Here is a 14,512-nt window from a genome sequence, read left to right as displayed (position 1 = left end):
CACCTTGCGCAGCCTTACGCAGGCCCCGCCCGTGCGCGGGCAGGCTGCGGGCAGCGGCTTCAGGCGGCTGCCGCGCATGCGCCGCGGCGCGGGGCCGGGGCGGGTGACGGGGGGGGTGTGTGTGTGTGTGTGAGGGGCCCGATGGCCGCCGTGTTCCTGGTGGCGCTGTACGAGTACTCGCCGCTCTTCTACATCGCCGTGGTGTTCGCCTGCTTCCTCGTCACCAGCGGCCTGGTGCTGGGCTGGTGAGCGCGGAGGGGCGAGGCGGGGGGGGCTCCGGGTGAAGGGGGGGGGTGGGAAGGGCCTCGCAGCCCCTCAGGCCCAGCCCAGGCTGCCCCCAGCGCCGTCCGGCCCCGCCTGGGGCACCGCCAGGGATGGGGCAGCCACAGCTCCTCGGGGCGGCCTGCGCCAGGGCCTCGCTGTGAAGAATTTCTTCCTCGTATCTAACCTAAACCTACCCGCTTTTGGTTTAAATCCGTCACCCCTTGTCCTGTCACCCTGACACAGAGCCCCTCCCCAGCTGCCCTGCAGCCCCTTCAGGCCCTGGCAGGCCGCTGTGAGGTCTCCCCGGGGCCTTCCCTTCTCCAGGCTGAACACCCCCAGCTCCCTCAGCCTGTCCCCACAGCAGAGGGGCTCCAGCCTCTGAGCATCCTCGGGGCCTCCTCTGGACCCCAACAGGTCCATGTCCTCCTTGTGCTGGGGCTCAGAACTGAACACAGCCCCTCAGGTGGGGCCTCACAAGAGTAGAGCTCAGGGGGGAGAACCCCCCCACACACCCCTTTACCCTGCTGGCCACTCTGCTTTTGATGCAGCCCAGCATACCATTGGCTTTCTGGGCTGGACATTTTCCTGCTCAGCTGTAGGGAACCTGCTTTTAGCAGCAGGGTTGGACTCAGTGATCTCCAGAGGTCCCTTCCAACCCCTACAGTTCAGTTTGTGTTCAGGTTTTCATCGACCAGCATCCCCAGGCCCCTCTCCTGAGGGCTGCTCTCAATCCATTCCCCGCCCAGCCTGTGTTTGTGCTTGGGGTTGCCCTGACCCAGGTGCAGGACTTTGCACTTGGCCAGGTGATGGGGTGGCACGGTGCGGGAGGGGAGTAATGGGAGCTGGTACCCTGTGGGGACTGTGTTCTGGAGGTGTGGGATGGCCGTGGGGTGGGTGCGTGGGGCCTGGAAGTGGCCAGAGAAGTGGGGTTGTGATGAGTACAGGTGGTGAGGAAGGACAGCACTGAGCGTAGTGCTCAAATGTCTGTCCTCAAATGTCCGTCCGTAACACTGCTGTGTTTGGTTTCCTGCTGGCTCGGAATTGTCTGAATGTAAACACAGACACACGCCAAGCGGGGAGCATCGATTAGCGATCAAAGTAATTTATGCAATAATTGGGGATACGCCACACTCGTGCGGTTTCTGGAGAGAATAAAATTGAGTTACTGCCTTTCCTCCTATTGGCTTCACATTGATATCCGTAGTGCTGCTGAGCTTTGGTGTTCTCCTCCCTTTGTCTCTCTTTGAATTACAGCTGCTGTAGCTGTCGCTGCTTGTTCTTTTGGCAGCTTATAAATACTCTGCCTGACTTTTCCTTGTTTACACCGCTTTGTTAGCTGCTGCTGCCGCCTCAGACGTGTGCCATCTGCTGCTCTCGGTGTGAATGCAGTTACCTTTTGATCTTTCAGATGTGCTTTGTGGAAAGTTTTTGTTCTTGTTTTGCATTGCCTCCCCTAGCGTTGGGCAGGTGGAAGGGAAGGCAGGGCTGGCCGTCGTGTTGTCTGTCTGCTGGACCAAGCTCCACCTCGTTATTTACTCGCAGAGGCGGCGGGAATCCTTTTCACAATCCTCTCCGTCCCACTGCACGCTGGCAGTATTATATTGCCATCCGCTTCTCTCCACTTTAACCTTTCTCACTTCATCAGTTCTTAGAAATATGATCGTTTAAATCATGGTACTAAATCAGGAGTTGAATCTCTTGCACGTATATCCAAAACCACTTCAGCTTAATCAGCTTACTGTTAGCGATGTGCTTTGCAGTCCCTGCTGTAAAATGTCTACAATTCGCTGCGCTCGGGGTACAGAGGCGTGCCGGAGATCCTCACATTTGTGCACGTGTCCATTGATGCCTCTGGGGCTGCCGGGCTGTCCGGGTGCATTTTTGTTTTGCCATCATAAACTCTGGGTGCATCTGCACTAGATACGGTGTAAATATGCCCAAAGCGTGCCCAACCTAGCCTGTTAGCTGAATAAGCGCAGCAGCATGGAGTTTAGCACCAGCTTTGGAGATATTTGTGGCTGCCTTTGAATTCTGCTATACCACAGCCACAAGACCAAGAGCTCCCAGCCAACTTCAGCTCGTCGGCAGCTCCACCTGTGCCGAAACACCCTCGAACCTCCTAACGCATGAAAACAACGTGGTACACGCCCTGCTGCGCAGAGCGCTACGAATGCACGCGGCATCGTGTGAATACCTGATCCTTGCTGCAATGACGTTTTGCTTCCCCCATCGTTTCCAGCACCAGCCACCAGCCTGTTTTATAAATGTGTCCGTGGCGGTGGCAGGCAGCCCGAAAGCCACCAACTGCTTAGGAATGCTGATGCTCTAATTTGCAAAACCAGGCACTGACTCGAAGAGCGTCTGTTTTTACGGCCAGCCCTTGGACACCTGGGGCCGTGCTTAGAGAATACGAGTGGGTTACTGAGCAGGACGGTGCCCGGTACCTGCTGCCTCGGCTTTACCTGGCAGGGCTGGCCTCTGTGAGCAGAGCCCAGCAGCTGCCCCAAATCAGATCAGAGCCAGCCCCAAAAGGGACCCCGCAGGGAGCAGGGGCAGGGAGTGACCGTGAAGGAGGAGACGAAGCGGCAGGGACTGACCGCAGCTCCCCTGCGCCCCTCAGGGGAAGGAGGTAAAAGAGGGTGGATGGGGGGAAGATGTCTTCAGTTTGTTTTAGTTTCTCCCTGCTCTAGCTCGTTAGTAATAGGCAATAAATTACATTAATCTCCCAACGCTGAGTCTGTTTAGCCTGTGACAATAGTTGTTGAGCGATCTCCCTGTCCTTACCTCGATCCTTGAGCCCTTCCCATTGTATTTTCTCCCCTTTTCCAAGTCGGACTGCTCTTTGAAGAAATTAACTCGTGAACAAAACTGGTGGAGCTACGTGTCTTTTCTGCAAGAGCCTGGCTCTAAAGAAATTCTTTGTCCCCTCGACCAGCTAATGATCTAGGCTGATTGAAAGTTAAATGGTAAAATAAAAACTTTATTCATCCTTCATGCACTGAGTACTGCCTGAAAATGTACAGAAGCACTGTACCTTATTGTTGAGCAGAAAGGGCTTTTTGCCTTCAGCTGCTGCTAAAACCGTGCTGGAGGCTTTTTTTCTGTGGCTGCTTTTCATGGTGATTATCCTGTCGCTTTCGCCCAGCGAAGAAAGTTTCCAAAGAGCAGGGTTTGTACTTCAGGATGGGCCAGATGGTACAAAACAGGAGGCATCTTTATGTGTGGCTGGAGAGATTAGCTCCATTGAGCCTCAGATACCGAGCAAGCCCAGCAGCTGCTGCACCTGGTTTCTTTCTCAGTAAGATGTTACACTGGAAGACGTTAAACTTCGTTACAGCCCCAGCGAACTCAGCCTGGCTGTTCGATCGCATCGGGTGAGAGATTTGCCCCTCCTCGTGCACAAACTGAGCGTGGCTGAGCACCCTGTGTTAGACCATCTAGATAGACCAGCAGTCTAGCAAGCCAAAGGAATTTCTCAGAGTTGGAATAATGAAAGTAGACTCTTTTTTACCACCTCTTTTTCCCCTTTGGTGTATCTGTGGCACTCAGGCAAGACGTCGGATGATGAAGGGAAATATTTGTAAGGCTGCCAGGAACAGGTTGGTGCTGTTGGGGATGGCTTTGAGATATTTTTTTGTTTCCTCAGTTTGAATGTTGCCTTTGACTGATGTTTTTCTGTTAGCCTTACACAGAGCGCCCTCCAACGTGAATTAAGAGGCAATTTTTCAGGGCTCAATGTCAGTAAAAGCTCGGCTTTCCTTCTTGGTTTGACACCCAGGAGTCCAAAACAATTTTAAAACCAGGGCAAACATAGCAGTAAAGCCAAAAAATCGTCTGTTTGGCTCAGAGCTGCATCGTATGTGAAATTACCAATTTTCAAACAGATTTTACGCTGGTGTTGGTAGTGCCCTTCTCAGCTGGGGTCGCTGATACAAGATCCATCTTATTGTAACAGCTGCTGGTTCAGTCTGTGAGATGGAAATGGTTGGTTCAGGGCAGAGGCGATGCTTCCGGCACCCGCTACGCTGCTGGCTGCACGAACCGAAATTCCGAACCGTTAAAGAGGCCGCTGCTCGAACAGCGCAGGTGATGGCAGCAACAGCGCAAATGCGTGGAAGGACAGCCTGAGCTAATTAATAACTGTTTGCTAAAATGCATTAACAAAGGACCCCCACAGCTTCTCCCTGCTGCCTTGCTAATGAGACAGGGCTGGAGGGATGCGGTTACAAAAACCTCTTCAGCCTGTGATTGCGCGTCGTCAGCCCTCTGATTGCGTATCTAGGCCGGTTTCTCTAATTATCCTTTGGTTACCGAGCGTTATTGCTGTCACCTTAAAATCGAATTATTTTTAGCCAAGTGAGAAGAAGTATTCTGCAGAGCTCGGTTTGTAGATCCTGATCTTCTGTGGCAGCTCCCTTAAAGGCCCTGGGCAGTATGAAAACCTCATTATTTTTTTTTAATTGCTGTCAGAAATCATCCTGAATCATAGAACGGCTTGGGTTGGAAGGGGCCTTAAAGGTCATCCGAAGTATTCCCTCTTGGCTTCTTTGATTTTTCATTTGATCCACAGAATGTTTAAGTAAATGAAGCAAAGCTTTAGAAGTTATCCTTTTAGAGGCAAACCACCCCTTGGACGTTTCTAGCATGCTAGTTTCTCCTTCAAAGGGGTCTTAGATTGCAGCTTTGATTCAGAGTCTGGGCTATTTTGCATTTGGTTACTGGCTCAAAGCAGAGGCTGGGAGACCCCAGATTTAATATCAGCATCTTGTAATCAAGGTTAACGTGGAAAATTGGGATCTTAATCTTCCTTCAAAGCATCTCGCTGGCTGTGGTTACAGCTGGGTGTACCTTAGGGCTGGATGATTTACTCTGAGGTCTTCCTACCGAGCACCCAGCCCGTGCAGTCTGTTCCACCTCTGCAAGCAGCGATTTCTGTCCGGCCAGTGGCTCTGCAGGGCGTCAGCTGGGAGAGAACCTTGGACAGCCGCGTACCACTAGAGGGCATCGACCATCCTCACTGATTTTACACACCGCGGAAATGGTGCAGGAGTAAACTATATTGCTTGTATCTCGCCACTGGAGAATATAGCCCCTCTAAATATTTATTTGTTATTTTTTAGCACTGTGAAGACGCCTACCTTCTGCCACACAAAGCTGGGGTTGGATCGGCAGGCTGTATTACGCGTGCACCCTAACACATTCCTCAAAGCTAGGTCCATTTGTTGTGCTGCTTGTAACTTAGAGCTGAACAAAAAGTCAAACATGCCAGCATTAATGCATAACCTGCTTGTTCTTTTTTTTCTTCCTTAGGTTTGGTTTGGGCGTTCCTGTTATTCTGAGAAACTCGGAAGAAACAGAATCCAGCACGAGAGTACTGAAAAAGCGGATGAGACAAGTGAAGAATCCTTTTGGGTTAGAAATCTCACATCCCGGCACAGCTTCAGTGACAAGTCAGTAGGTTTCTGATGTGCTTATTTTTTGTTAGTTTGTGTTCCTAAATATAGTACTATCCGTATTTCGTGCTCTCATCCTTTTCCTTTACCAGTAGATCTTTAGAAACGTGCTTCCTCCCATCGTTGCTATAGAAAAAATCATTTTTTAGCAGTTCATAAATGTGGTATTTTTAAAGTGAAATATTTGGATATTTAGCACGGTTTAATTCTTATTAATGAAACACTTCCTGCTATAACAGATTTTAAGTAATAAAAACATTTGCAGCTTGCCAGCTACTGTGAGCATTTCTTGGTAAACTTTACAGAATTGTAGAATTCCATAGAATTCATCATAGAATATGTCATCCAATTGAAAATTAAACTTCAGATCTCCAGTGATGTTTGGAAGCGCACAGCTTTAAAATATATAAACATATATATATGTCTATGTATCTGTGTTTCAGTGGAAACTGAAGTGAAATATCTTTGTATATCAGAGTCAAGTAGTCCCTAACATCCTTGAAATCACCCACACAGGAAGCAAAATTCATGCACTTCTGCCTTGTTGGGAGCAGTAAGCTAGTCTGGGCATTTTCCACCAACGCAGATGTGAAGCCTTCCTATGAATGGGAAAAGTACTGCAGAAGTTAATGAACGTTCTTCATCTCCCTCTTCCCCCCAAACTAAAAAAGGAAAAAGAAAGAAAAGAAAATAAATAAAAGGAAAAATCCTCAACTTAATCTTCAAGTAACATGGATTTTTCAGGCTGTTTGAGCACTTGAATTTGGTGGGACTTTCCAAGAGTTGTGCTTCTGTTTGTGCAGTAAGCATTCAGAAGTTGATGTGCTGGATAGCTGGTTTTTGGAAAAGAAGTGCAGCACACAGATCCTCTTTTTATCGTCCCTCTGCTTGATCAATAGCGCCTTACTCTTCGTGACCGCAGCAGGTGTTGTAGGCCAGTGATCCAATTAATGCCATTGTCTGAAGAGGGAATGGACTTTGGGCTAGAGGTTATGCTCTTGGGTCTGCCAGTTTGCATGTAAAATGTTACCAGAAGTTAAAATTTACTCTTCATACAATGCACGTGCTGCTTTTGTTAGCTTAATCAACCGTTATATCTCCTCACAACCATTTCATCATCGTCATTGGCTTCCATAAGCACCAAACCTAGCCTAAGTTTTTAAAGAATAGGTTAAAATCCTGGACACTAAAGTTGTTTTATGCTTGTTGCCTTTTAAGAACCTACTTTAGTAATTCCAGAGTTTGTGAACAAAGGTGAGCTAATGGAATTAATGAAATCCTTATCCCCTTTCTAAAAGAGGGAATAATGCTGACACCTGACTGTCTGGAAGACTGTGTTCTTACCTGCTACTGGGGCTGTAATGTGCAAAAACTCCATGAAGCGTTGCAGAAACACGTCTACTGCTTCAGAATAAATACTCCTCAGGCGTTAGAGGATGCTCTATACAACGAATACCTCTATCGACAACAGTACTTGTATCCTTTTTTAAAATTGTTTTGACAAAATATGCTAATTTACTGGCACAGGGAGAGTTGAGGCTTGTGAGCATTAGGCAGTTCTTGGCACGGTGTATTTATGAACAAATATGATGAAAAATATTCATTATGCATACGTCACATTTATCTACAATTGCACTGACACTGATTGTTTTCCTTGACCCAAATAAAGCATCAAGAAAAATGAGAAGGAAGAAAAATATTGTCAGTTACCGGAAGACGCCCAAGTTGTCGATTTTGGCCCAGTGCCTAGAGCTCGCTACCCATTGATTGCACTGTTGACGTTAGCTGATGAAGAAGACAGGGAAATATATGATATTGTAAGTAATTTAGGAATATATTTTAGGGTCACTGTATTTAAGCACTGAATATTTTAGGAGACAAATCTAGGCTTGAATAAAACAGTTTGTTTTCTCCGTCCCCTAGAATTTGGTCCCTAATTTTGTCACTGATGACTCCAGGGGAGTGAGGATAGTTGTTGTATAAAATTTTATGTGTGCCATTCAAAAGACGCTTGCGGTTTTCACAAAGCTCTAAGCTCTGTCTGCTAAAGGTCTCCTCTGTGGAAGGCCCTGTGGCCAGATAAACTAGAGTTGGGGGAGGTTACTAAGATACTGTTCTGATTTTTCTGATTACACAAACCTGTGGTGGAGCTCTTGTGCTGATACAATCTTTCAGGTTGCTGCTGGCAAAGTAGACAGATTTTTTTTTCTGTGTCTGACACAGATATTTGAGCTAATTGTTGACTGGAACGCTAAGAACATGGATGTTACCTTTCTGCGTCAGGCCCGAGTCTGTAATGCAGTACGTTACGTCTCAGTAGCCACCTCAGGTCGTTTGCAGCAAGGAGTGAAGGTCCTGCACTAAACTGACTTGAGAGATTCAGCTCCTCCTAATAGGGTCAAAACAACTTTCTCCTTGTCACATCTCTTTTAAACTCCTAACTCATGCTTGAATTTTGTTCTTTTTGGAACATGCTTTTATCCCTCATCTTTTCCTTTCATTTGGTTGGTAATTTGATAGCTCTAATTGCTTGAGCAATAATACCAATAAACTCGGAAGTGAATTGCCTAAACCTGCAGAACCCTTTTCCATACACTTGCTTGGAAATTAAGATCACACAAATACCTAAGAAAATTTGTATGTTCCCTTTCCAAGTGATGCCTGTCCTTGGCTTCTTGTCACCTGACAATTGGACTGCCCTCCTCCCTCCTGTCCCCCTTCAAGAGGCTTTTTTTCCCCCGGCTATTTCCCAGATTGGTACATGCATGTATGGTTAGAGCTCAGCTCAGTTTAATATTTAATATTTGAATGTGTTTGGCATTAGCATGGAAGTGAATTTGTAATGCTACTTTTTTTTGTGCTCGTTAATATAGAAGAAAGGGTTAGAAAGAAAGTGAAGGGAGGTATTTTTCACCTGGTGTTGGAGAAAAGGAACACAACTGGAAATTGTTAATATGGTCAAAGGAGTAAATCCACCTGAACTTGCATGACAAATGTCAAAATTGGATCTGATGCTGAAACAAACTAGTAAAATATAAGTATACCGTGGAAAGGCATCTTTGCCATTGTGACAAGTATGATAATAGCACAAGGGATATGGTTTCTCATAGCGATGCATCAGGCTCCATCTTGTGTTGGTTTTTTTTGTTTGTTGGCTGGTTTTTGGTCTCTCTCACGACAGACAGTGATCCAGAACCTTATTTCTCATTTCTGGCTGGTCTAACATTCATCCTGAATGTATTTGTGCTCAGATCATACCTGCGTGGTTTTGTGCTGGAATTTTCTTCTAGCTCCATAGAATTAGCATGACAATAGAAAAAAAGTACAGAAATGATTTGAAGAACAGCAGGGCTAAAGTGGTTGAAGACTTAAGATCTTGGGCTGCGTGTATAAAACAAGACTGAAAAGTAACTTGATTATGACATGCAACTATTTACAAACAGAGAAAACACTTGGTGCTCAAAGGAGAGGTAAGCTATAATTGAACTCTTTTCAGTTGTGCCCAGCGACAGGACAAGACGCAACGGGCACAAACTGAAGTACAGGAGGTTCTGGCTGAATATGAGAGGGCACTTCTTCCCTGTGAGGGTGACAGAGCACTGGGACAGGTTGCCCAGAGAGGTTGTGGAGCCTCCTGCTCTGGAGATATTCAAAACCGACCTGGATGCCATCCTGCACAACGTGCTCTAGGTGATCCTGCAAGGCAGGGGAGTTGGACCAAATGATCTTCAGAGGTGCCTTCCAACCTCAGCCATTCTGTGCTTCTATGAACCAGCACTGGATTTGTGCTAGGTTGTAGTATCACAGTATTTGTTTCTGTGCTGTGGGATAGGATACCAGAGGAGACGACAAGTTGAAGATTGAGGCGCTTGTGTTGTGAACTAGTTCTAATCGCTGTTCGGAAAGTTGCCTAGGTGTCCGAGCAAACAGCGAATTGAAGACATGCATCATCCTTGGAAAAGCACTTCTGGTGGGATCACATAATACAAATGCACCGAGAATGGTTAGCTTTTAAAATCTTATTATCAAAACACAAAATCCATCATTTTAATGGGGAATTGATGGCTTTCAGGTTCCAGAAGTAAGCTAGTGCTAAGCTTTACGAATTTTTTTGAGGCATTGTGATTTAGAAAAAAAAAAGACCTTATGCAAGGAGGATAGTAAATTCAGTATAAATGCATAGGTACGTATATATTTGAACTCTGTATGTAATTAGCCATGTAGTAGATTTTGAAGTGCGAGTCTGATTTGCATTTATTTATTTATTTAAACAAAGCAGCTGTCTGCTATATTTCATTTCTCTTTTGACAATTTCTGAGAACTACAGTAATATTGAATCTCATTATTTCTTCAGCTTCTTAGAGGCTATTACATAATTTGGGCAGGGCAAGGGGTGTTAGACACAGCATGCAAGCTTATATTGCTTTTGTTTTCAGCAAAGCGACTCTAAAGGCAGCCCACGGGGTCCTTTTATAATCCTTTTCAGTGAAATTTGTCCTGTGCCTACTCAGTTTACAAGCCAATCAGTGATGCTTCTCGATGCTTCTCAGAGTCTTGAAAACTATGGTCTGTGCGTTTGTGAGAGAAGTGACAGAAGGTGGAGAAGCCTATTTACGTGCTGCCCTGTGAGTCTGTGCTCTGCCTTCAGCTGGCAGTGTCATGTCTCGTGCTGAAGGCACCCTGGGATGCAGCAGGGTGCGTTGTACGGGACCGAAGTGCATGCATTTATAGAATCAGTAAGGTAGGAAAAGGCCTCCAGGATCATCTGGTCCAAAGCATTCACCTGGGGCTTGGTTGCTGTAGGAAATGCCCTGCAGTTTATCAACTCTCCCACCTTGGAGAAGCTCATCACAAGTTAGTGTGTGCTCTGAGGGGTGTAGGAGCTGCTGCTTCTGCTTGAAATCATTTATGCGGGTAGTCGCTGAGGTTCATGCATGACTGTAAGCCCTACCTCAGCTGTATAAGCACCAAACTTCAGGAGGACTGCATGTGCCTAGGTGCCTCTTTGGTAGGGGGCCTAATTCCATCAGGTGTGAGCAGTCAGTGAGTCTCCACTGTAAACTGGCGATGGGAGGGCTCTGTGGAGGACCAGCACAGAAAGCTGAGGCTCCACAAAGTGCTACCATGTGCTGCTTCCTGTCTTTACCTTGTCCAGCATTTTGTTCTCTGTGCTTGAAATCAATGTTGGTGAAGTCCTGGATGTCCAAGGAAATAAGCAGGTCAGAAGTTACAACAAAGCATGTAATGTTTAAAGCAGACACACTCACCATTTTATACAAATCATACCATGAAAAGGAAAGGTGTTAAACACAGCTTTTTTTTTTTTTTGGTAGATTTCAATGGTGGCTGTAATTCATATTCCTGATGAGAGCTACAGACTTTCCTGCAGAATATTATATCAGTATCTACTTCTAGCTCAAGGTCAATACCATGATCTTAAGGTAAGCCGTGTATACCGAGTCTTGTTTCGTTTGGGTAACGGTGTTTAGTTTAGTTTGTGTGGGCTTTCAGGAACCTAAATTAATGTTGGACTTGTATTGTTATTGCAAAGAAATGGGTAACAGTTAAAATTATTTTATCAGGTGAGTAGTTCCAGCCAAAGTTACTGTGCAGAATGTGTGAAAATATTCAAGATTTCCTAAAGAAATAACTTTTTTCTAGTCTAGGAGGCCTGAGTCCTGTCTGCTTGTTAAAGCAATACTAACAAGTTAACTACCTGTTGAATGCTTCTTCTTTACAAAACATTTACTTCCTTGCTAATCTCTCAAACAGCACTTTCTGCTATTTTGCTCTACAATTGGAAAAGCCTCAAAATAGCACTTATTAATTTCTTTTTACCACAGTACGTGTACAAAGGTAGTACAGACCATTATCAGATGAACCAATGTTCTCATTATTCATTTTCAGTTTCCTTTATCTGTGCATGTTGTGGGACCATCTTTGTCCTGTGTCTGTGTCAGGCAGTTGACGATGTGATTCTATGGCAATTTATTACTATGATAATAAAAATAATGTATAATATCGATTAGCAAGAAATTGTGCCAAGTCAATTCTGTCGACTCAGCATTCATTCAGAATAGATTTTTTCCCAATAAATGCTTATCCTGGCCTTTCCTTTTTTTTACTGATGTAGTTGATCTAGATACACTTCCCTGTTGATCCCCTTTAAGCTTTATTTTCAAGTTACTATTGTAAAAAATACTGCTTAAACTGAACAGAAACAACTGTGCAGCAGCACTTTGTAGTACAGTTGTGTAGTGTGCTCCCTGTGGGCATCTTTGTCTGCATGGTAGTTCGCTGGCTTTATTAACAGATCATGCCCAGAAGAATTTGTGCTTCACGTAAAATACAACAGAGAGGAATAGAGAATTTTAACGTGAGGAAGAGCAGAGTGGGTAGAGTGAAGTGGATTTGGAGGCTCACTGGAATATATGTTTGGTAGGAGTGGGTAGGAGCATCCCTCAAGGCACAGAGAATGATACGCCAGGAACAGAAACCTGAGCTGTTTGAAACCTGTGCAGTTCTGTTGAAGTTCATGCATGTATGCCGCTGTTTGATTCAGCTAAGATTTGACATCTCCTTAATGTTTTGCCAGTGGTTCACATATTCTTGTGCTTCTGTAATACATATCACTGGAGGCCAGGAAACTGTCTTCACTCACAGAGGGAGTGAGTCCGGTCCTGGTTGACCCAGTGGAACTGAGTGAACCTGCTGCAGTGGAACTTGCACGGCGTATGTGTGTTCAGGTACTGGGGGAGAGTTTGGATTCTGCTAAATTTTTGTGTGTATGTGTATTTTAGCAGCTCTTCATGTCTGCAAATAGTACTGCGCCATCTTCGTGCGATACCTCCCTAGGTGAGAGAAGCATCGACAAAAGCTTGCTGGAAAAGGCTGGACTGGCTGAAGATGAGCCAGAATTGCATGAAGAAAACAGTAAAGACTGTGTCGTGTGCCAGAACGGCCCGGTGAACTGGGTACTCCTACCCTGCAGACACACGTGCCTGTGTGATGGCTGCATTAGGTATTTTCAGCAGTGCCCAATGTGTAGGCAGTTTGTTCAAGAATCTTTTCCACTGTGCAGTAAAAAGGAGCAAGATGAAGATGAATCAACCCAGGTCTTGGAAGATGTTCTTCCTGGGAGAGTCTTTTAACGGGGACGAAAATAGAAGAACTGGGTTGTATGCACCGAGGTTAAATGCAGAGAACAGACTGTTTATGGGAGGATATGTAGCATTAACTTGTAGGGTTTTGCTTTTCATTGCTAGGTAATTTTCAACTTCCTTATATGTCTTCGCTCCATATGCTCACAGGATCGCTACATTTATCTGTGCAATGTGGACAGAAGAAGTGCGTAGGAGATCTTTGAAGGATGTGATTATTTTTGTAACTTCTTACTAGTTTTTCATGGAGTACTATTGCAGGCTGTTTTGATTACTAAATTTAGTTTACTGAAAAAAGAATAAAACTTGCAAGTGAAGTTGAAGTGCACGCAGTTCATCGATATTTATTGTATTTAAAATATTAGAGCAACGTTTTCATTCACTATAATTTAGCAACCTAGCACTTTACAGATTGTAACTAATGAAGGAAAGGATATATTCTTCACTGTTAAACCCGTGTGTATTTATTTTGTAGACGAAGGCTGGACTGTGACAGGAGCTGGAAGTTGAAGTTGTTCAGGGCACTGTTTATGTCAGTTTTGAAAGTGTGTGTGTGTGTGTATGTGTGCATGCGTGAGGGACCTGAGCCAAAGCCTGTTTGAATGAGTGGAAAGGTTTTTGTTGATGATTGTTGGCTTGAACTGAACCTTGCTGACACTTCTAAGCCTGAGCCACTGCTGTGTCCTCTTGAGACAGACTGTCAATCTTGCTGGCAGTGGCTGCAAGAACTTTTTCTCCATGCAAATGTTAATTAATCTGTGGAGTTGTTACTCGGGCAGCTCTGCTGTGCTATTCTTACCTGAGTAGCCTGCTTTGGGGAATTTCCAACTCTTTTCACTTGCATTGTCAGATGGGATGAAAAGTTGACCATTTATGTTTTCTTCTATCAATACTCCCAGGAAATTTGTGTACTCTAATAAAGAAAGAAACTAAAGAATTGCAGAACGTTATTTCTTTCTTTCTCCCAGTAGTATATTGTCAGAAGCAATAAAAATGGCTGTTGAGAAATTGTTTTGCTGGAGAGCCAAGTTCTCCTAAAGACAGGCTGGGTTTCCTATCTGCTGGTAGAAGACATAGAAATACAGACGCTTGTTAGAACCTCTAGAAAATGGGGAGTAGCTGCTCTCTTTCTTCCCTCTTGTTCCCTTGCGGCTTTGCCCCACATCCAGTTTCAGGACAGCTGCTCAGTCTTGGGGAGAAAAAGCCGTGCTCCAAGCTCTTCAGCTGCACTTTCCTGCAGCTCCTTTATCAGTGCTGTGCTGGAGCTGGCTTCTGTGTGCCACACGCAAGGTGCTGCACACCTCCAGGACAGGGAAGGAAGCTCAAGGTATTCCATTTCGTCTGTCGTTCTGTTTTTTTTGTTTGTTTGTTTGTTTTGCCATCATCCTGCTTCCAAGTTCTGAAAGTCACCTTTGAGAAGAAGATGTAGGTGGTCATGAAAAGAGCAATGCTTAGTTGGAAAGATGGATAGAGGCTTGGGAATTGATGCATGTGACCACAGATTTCCAGCCAGTGATCCATGGGCTGTCTGCAGAGCTGTTTATCTGGTCTACCTAGAGTGACCTTCCCTGCCATAGACAACTCTGGAATAAACGGCGGGCCGAATCAGCCTGCTGTTTGCACTGTTTATCAAAA

The 14,512-nt window shown here is 45.3% G+C and overlaps 1 protein-coding gene across 5 annotated transcripts; it reads left to right on the top strand.

Moving 5' to 3' along the window:
• Nucleotides 1–80: 80 nt before the first annotated feature.
• CGRRF1 (cell growth regulator with ring finger domain 1) lies at nucleotides 81–13,811 on the top strand. 5 transcript variants are annotated; one of them, XM_080594434.1, is made up of 7 exons: nucleotides 4,774–5,305; nucleotides 5,385–5,477; nucleotides 5,575–5,714; nucleotides 7,016–7,193; nucleotides 7,387–7,534; nucleotides 11,051–11,158; nucleotides 12,518–13,811. In XM_080594434.1, the coding sequence occupies exons 3-7, from the start codon at nucleotides 5,651–5,653 to the stop codon at nucleotides 12,866–12,868; spliced, it is 849 nt and encodes a 282-aa protein (XP_080450560.1). In that variant the 5' UTR covers nucleotides 4,774–5,305; nucleotides 5,385–5,477; nucleotides 5,575–5,650; the 3' UTR covers nucleotides 12,869–13,811. The 5 variants fall into 5 exon arrangements, with proteins under 5 accessions (XP_080450557.1, XP_080450559.1, XP_080450558.1 ...); XM_080594431.1 differs by lacking the exons at nucleotides 4,774–5,305; nucleotides 5,385–5,477 and adding an exon at nucleotides 81–245; XM_080594433.1 differs by lacking the exons at nucleotides 4,774–5,305; nucleotides 5,385–5,477 and adding an exon at nucleotides 1,161–2,893.
• The last annotated feature ends 701 nt before the right edge of the window (nucleotides 13,812–14,512 follow it).

The sequence above is a fragment of the Anser brachyrhynchus genome (genome assembly GCF_964034855.1).
Source record: "Anser brachyrhynchus genome assembly, chromosome: 5".
In the NCBI taxonomy this organism is placed as follows: domain Eukaryota; kingdom Metazoa; phylum Chordata; class Aves; order Anseriformes; family Anatidae; genus Anser; species Anser brachyrhynchus.
This window is presented reverse-complemented; position numbering and strand designations above follow the sequence as displayed.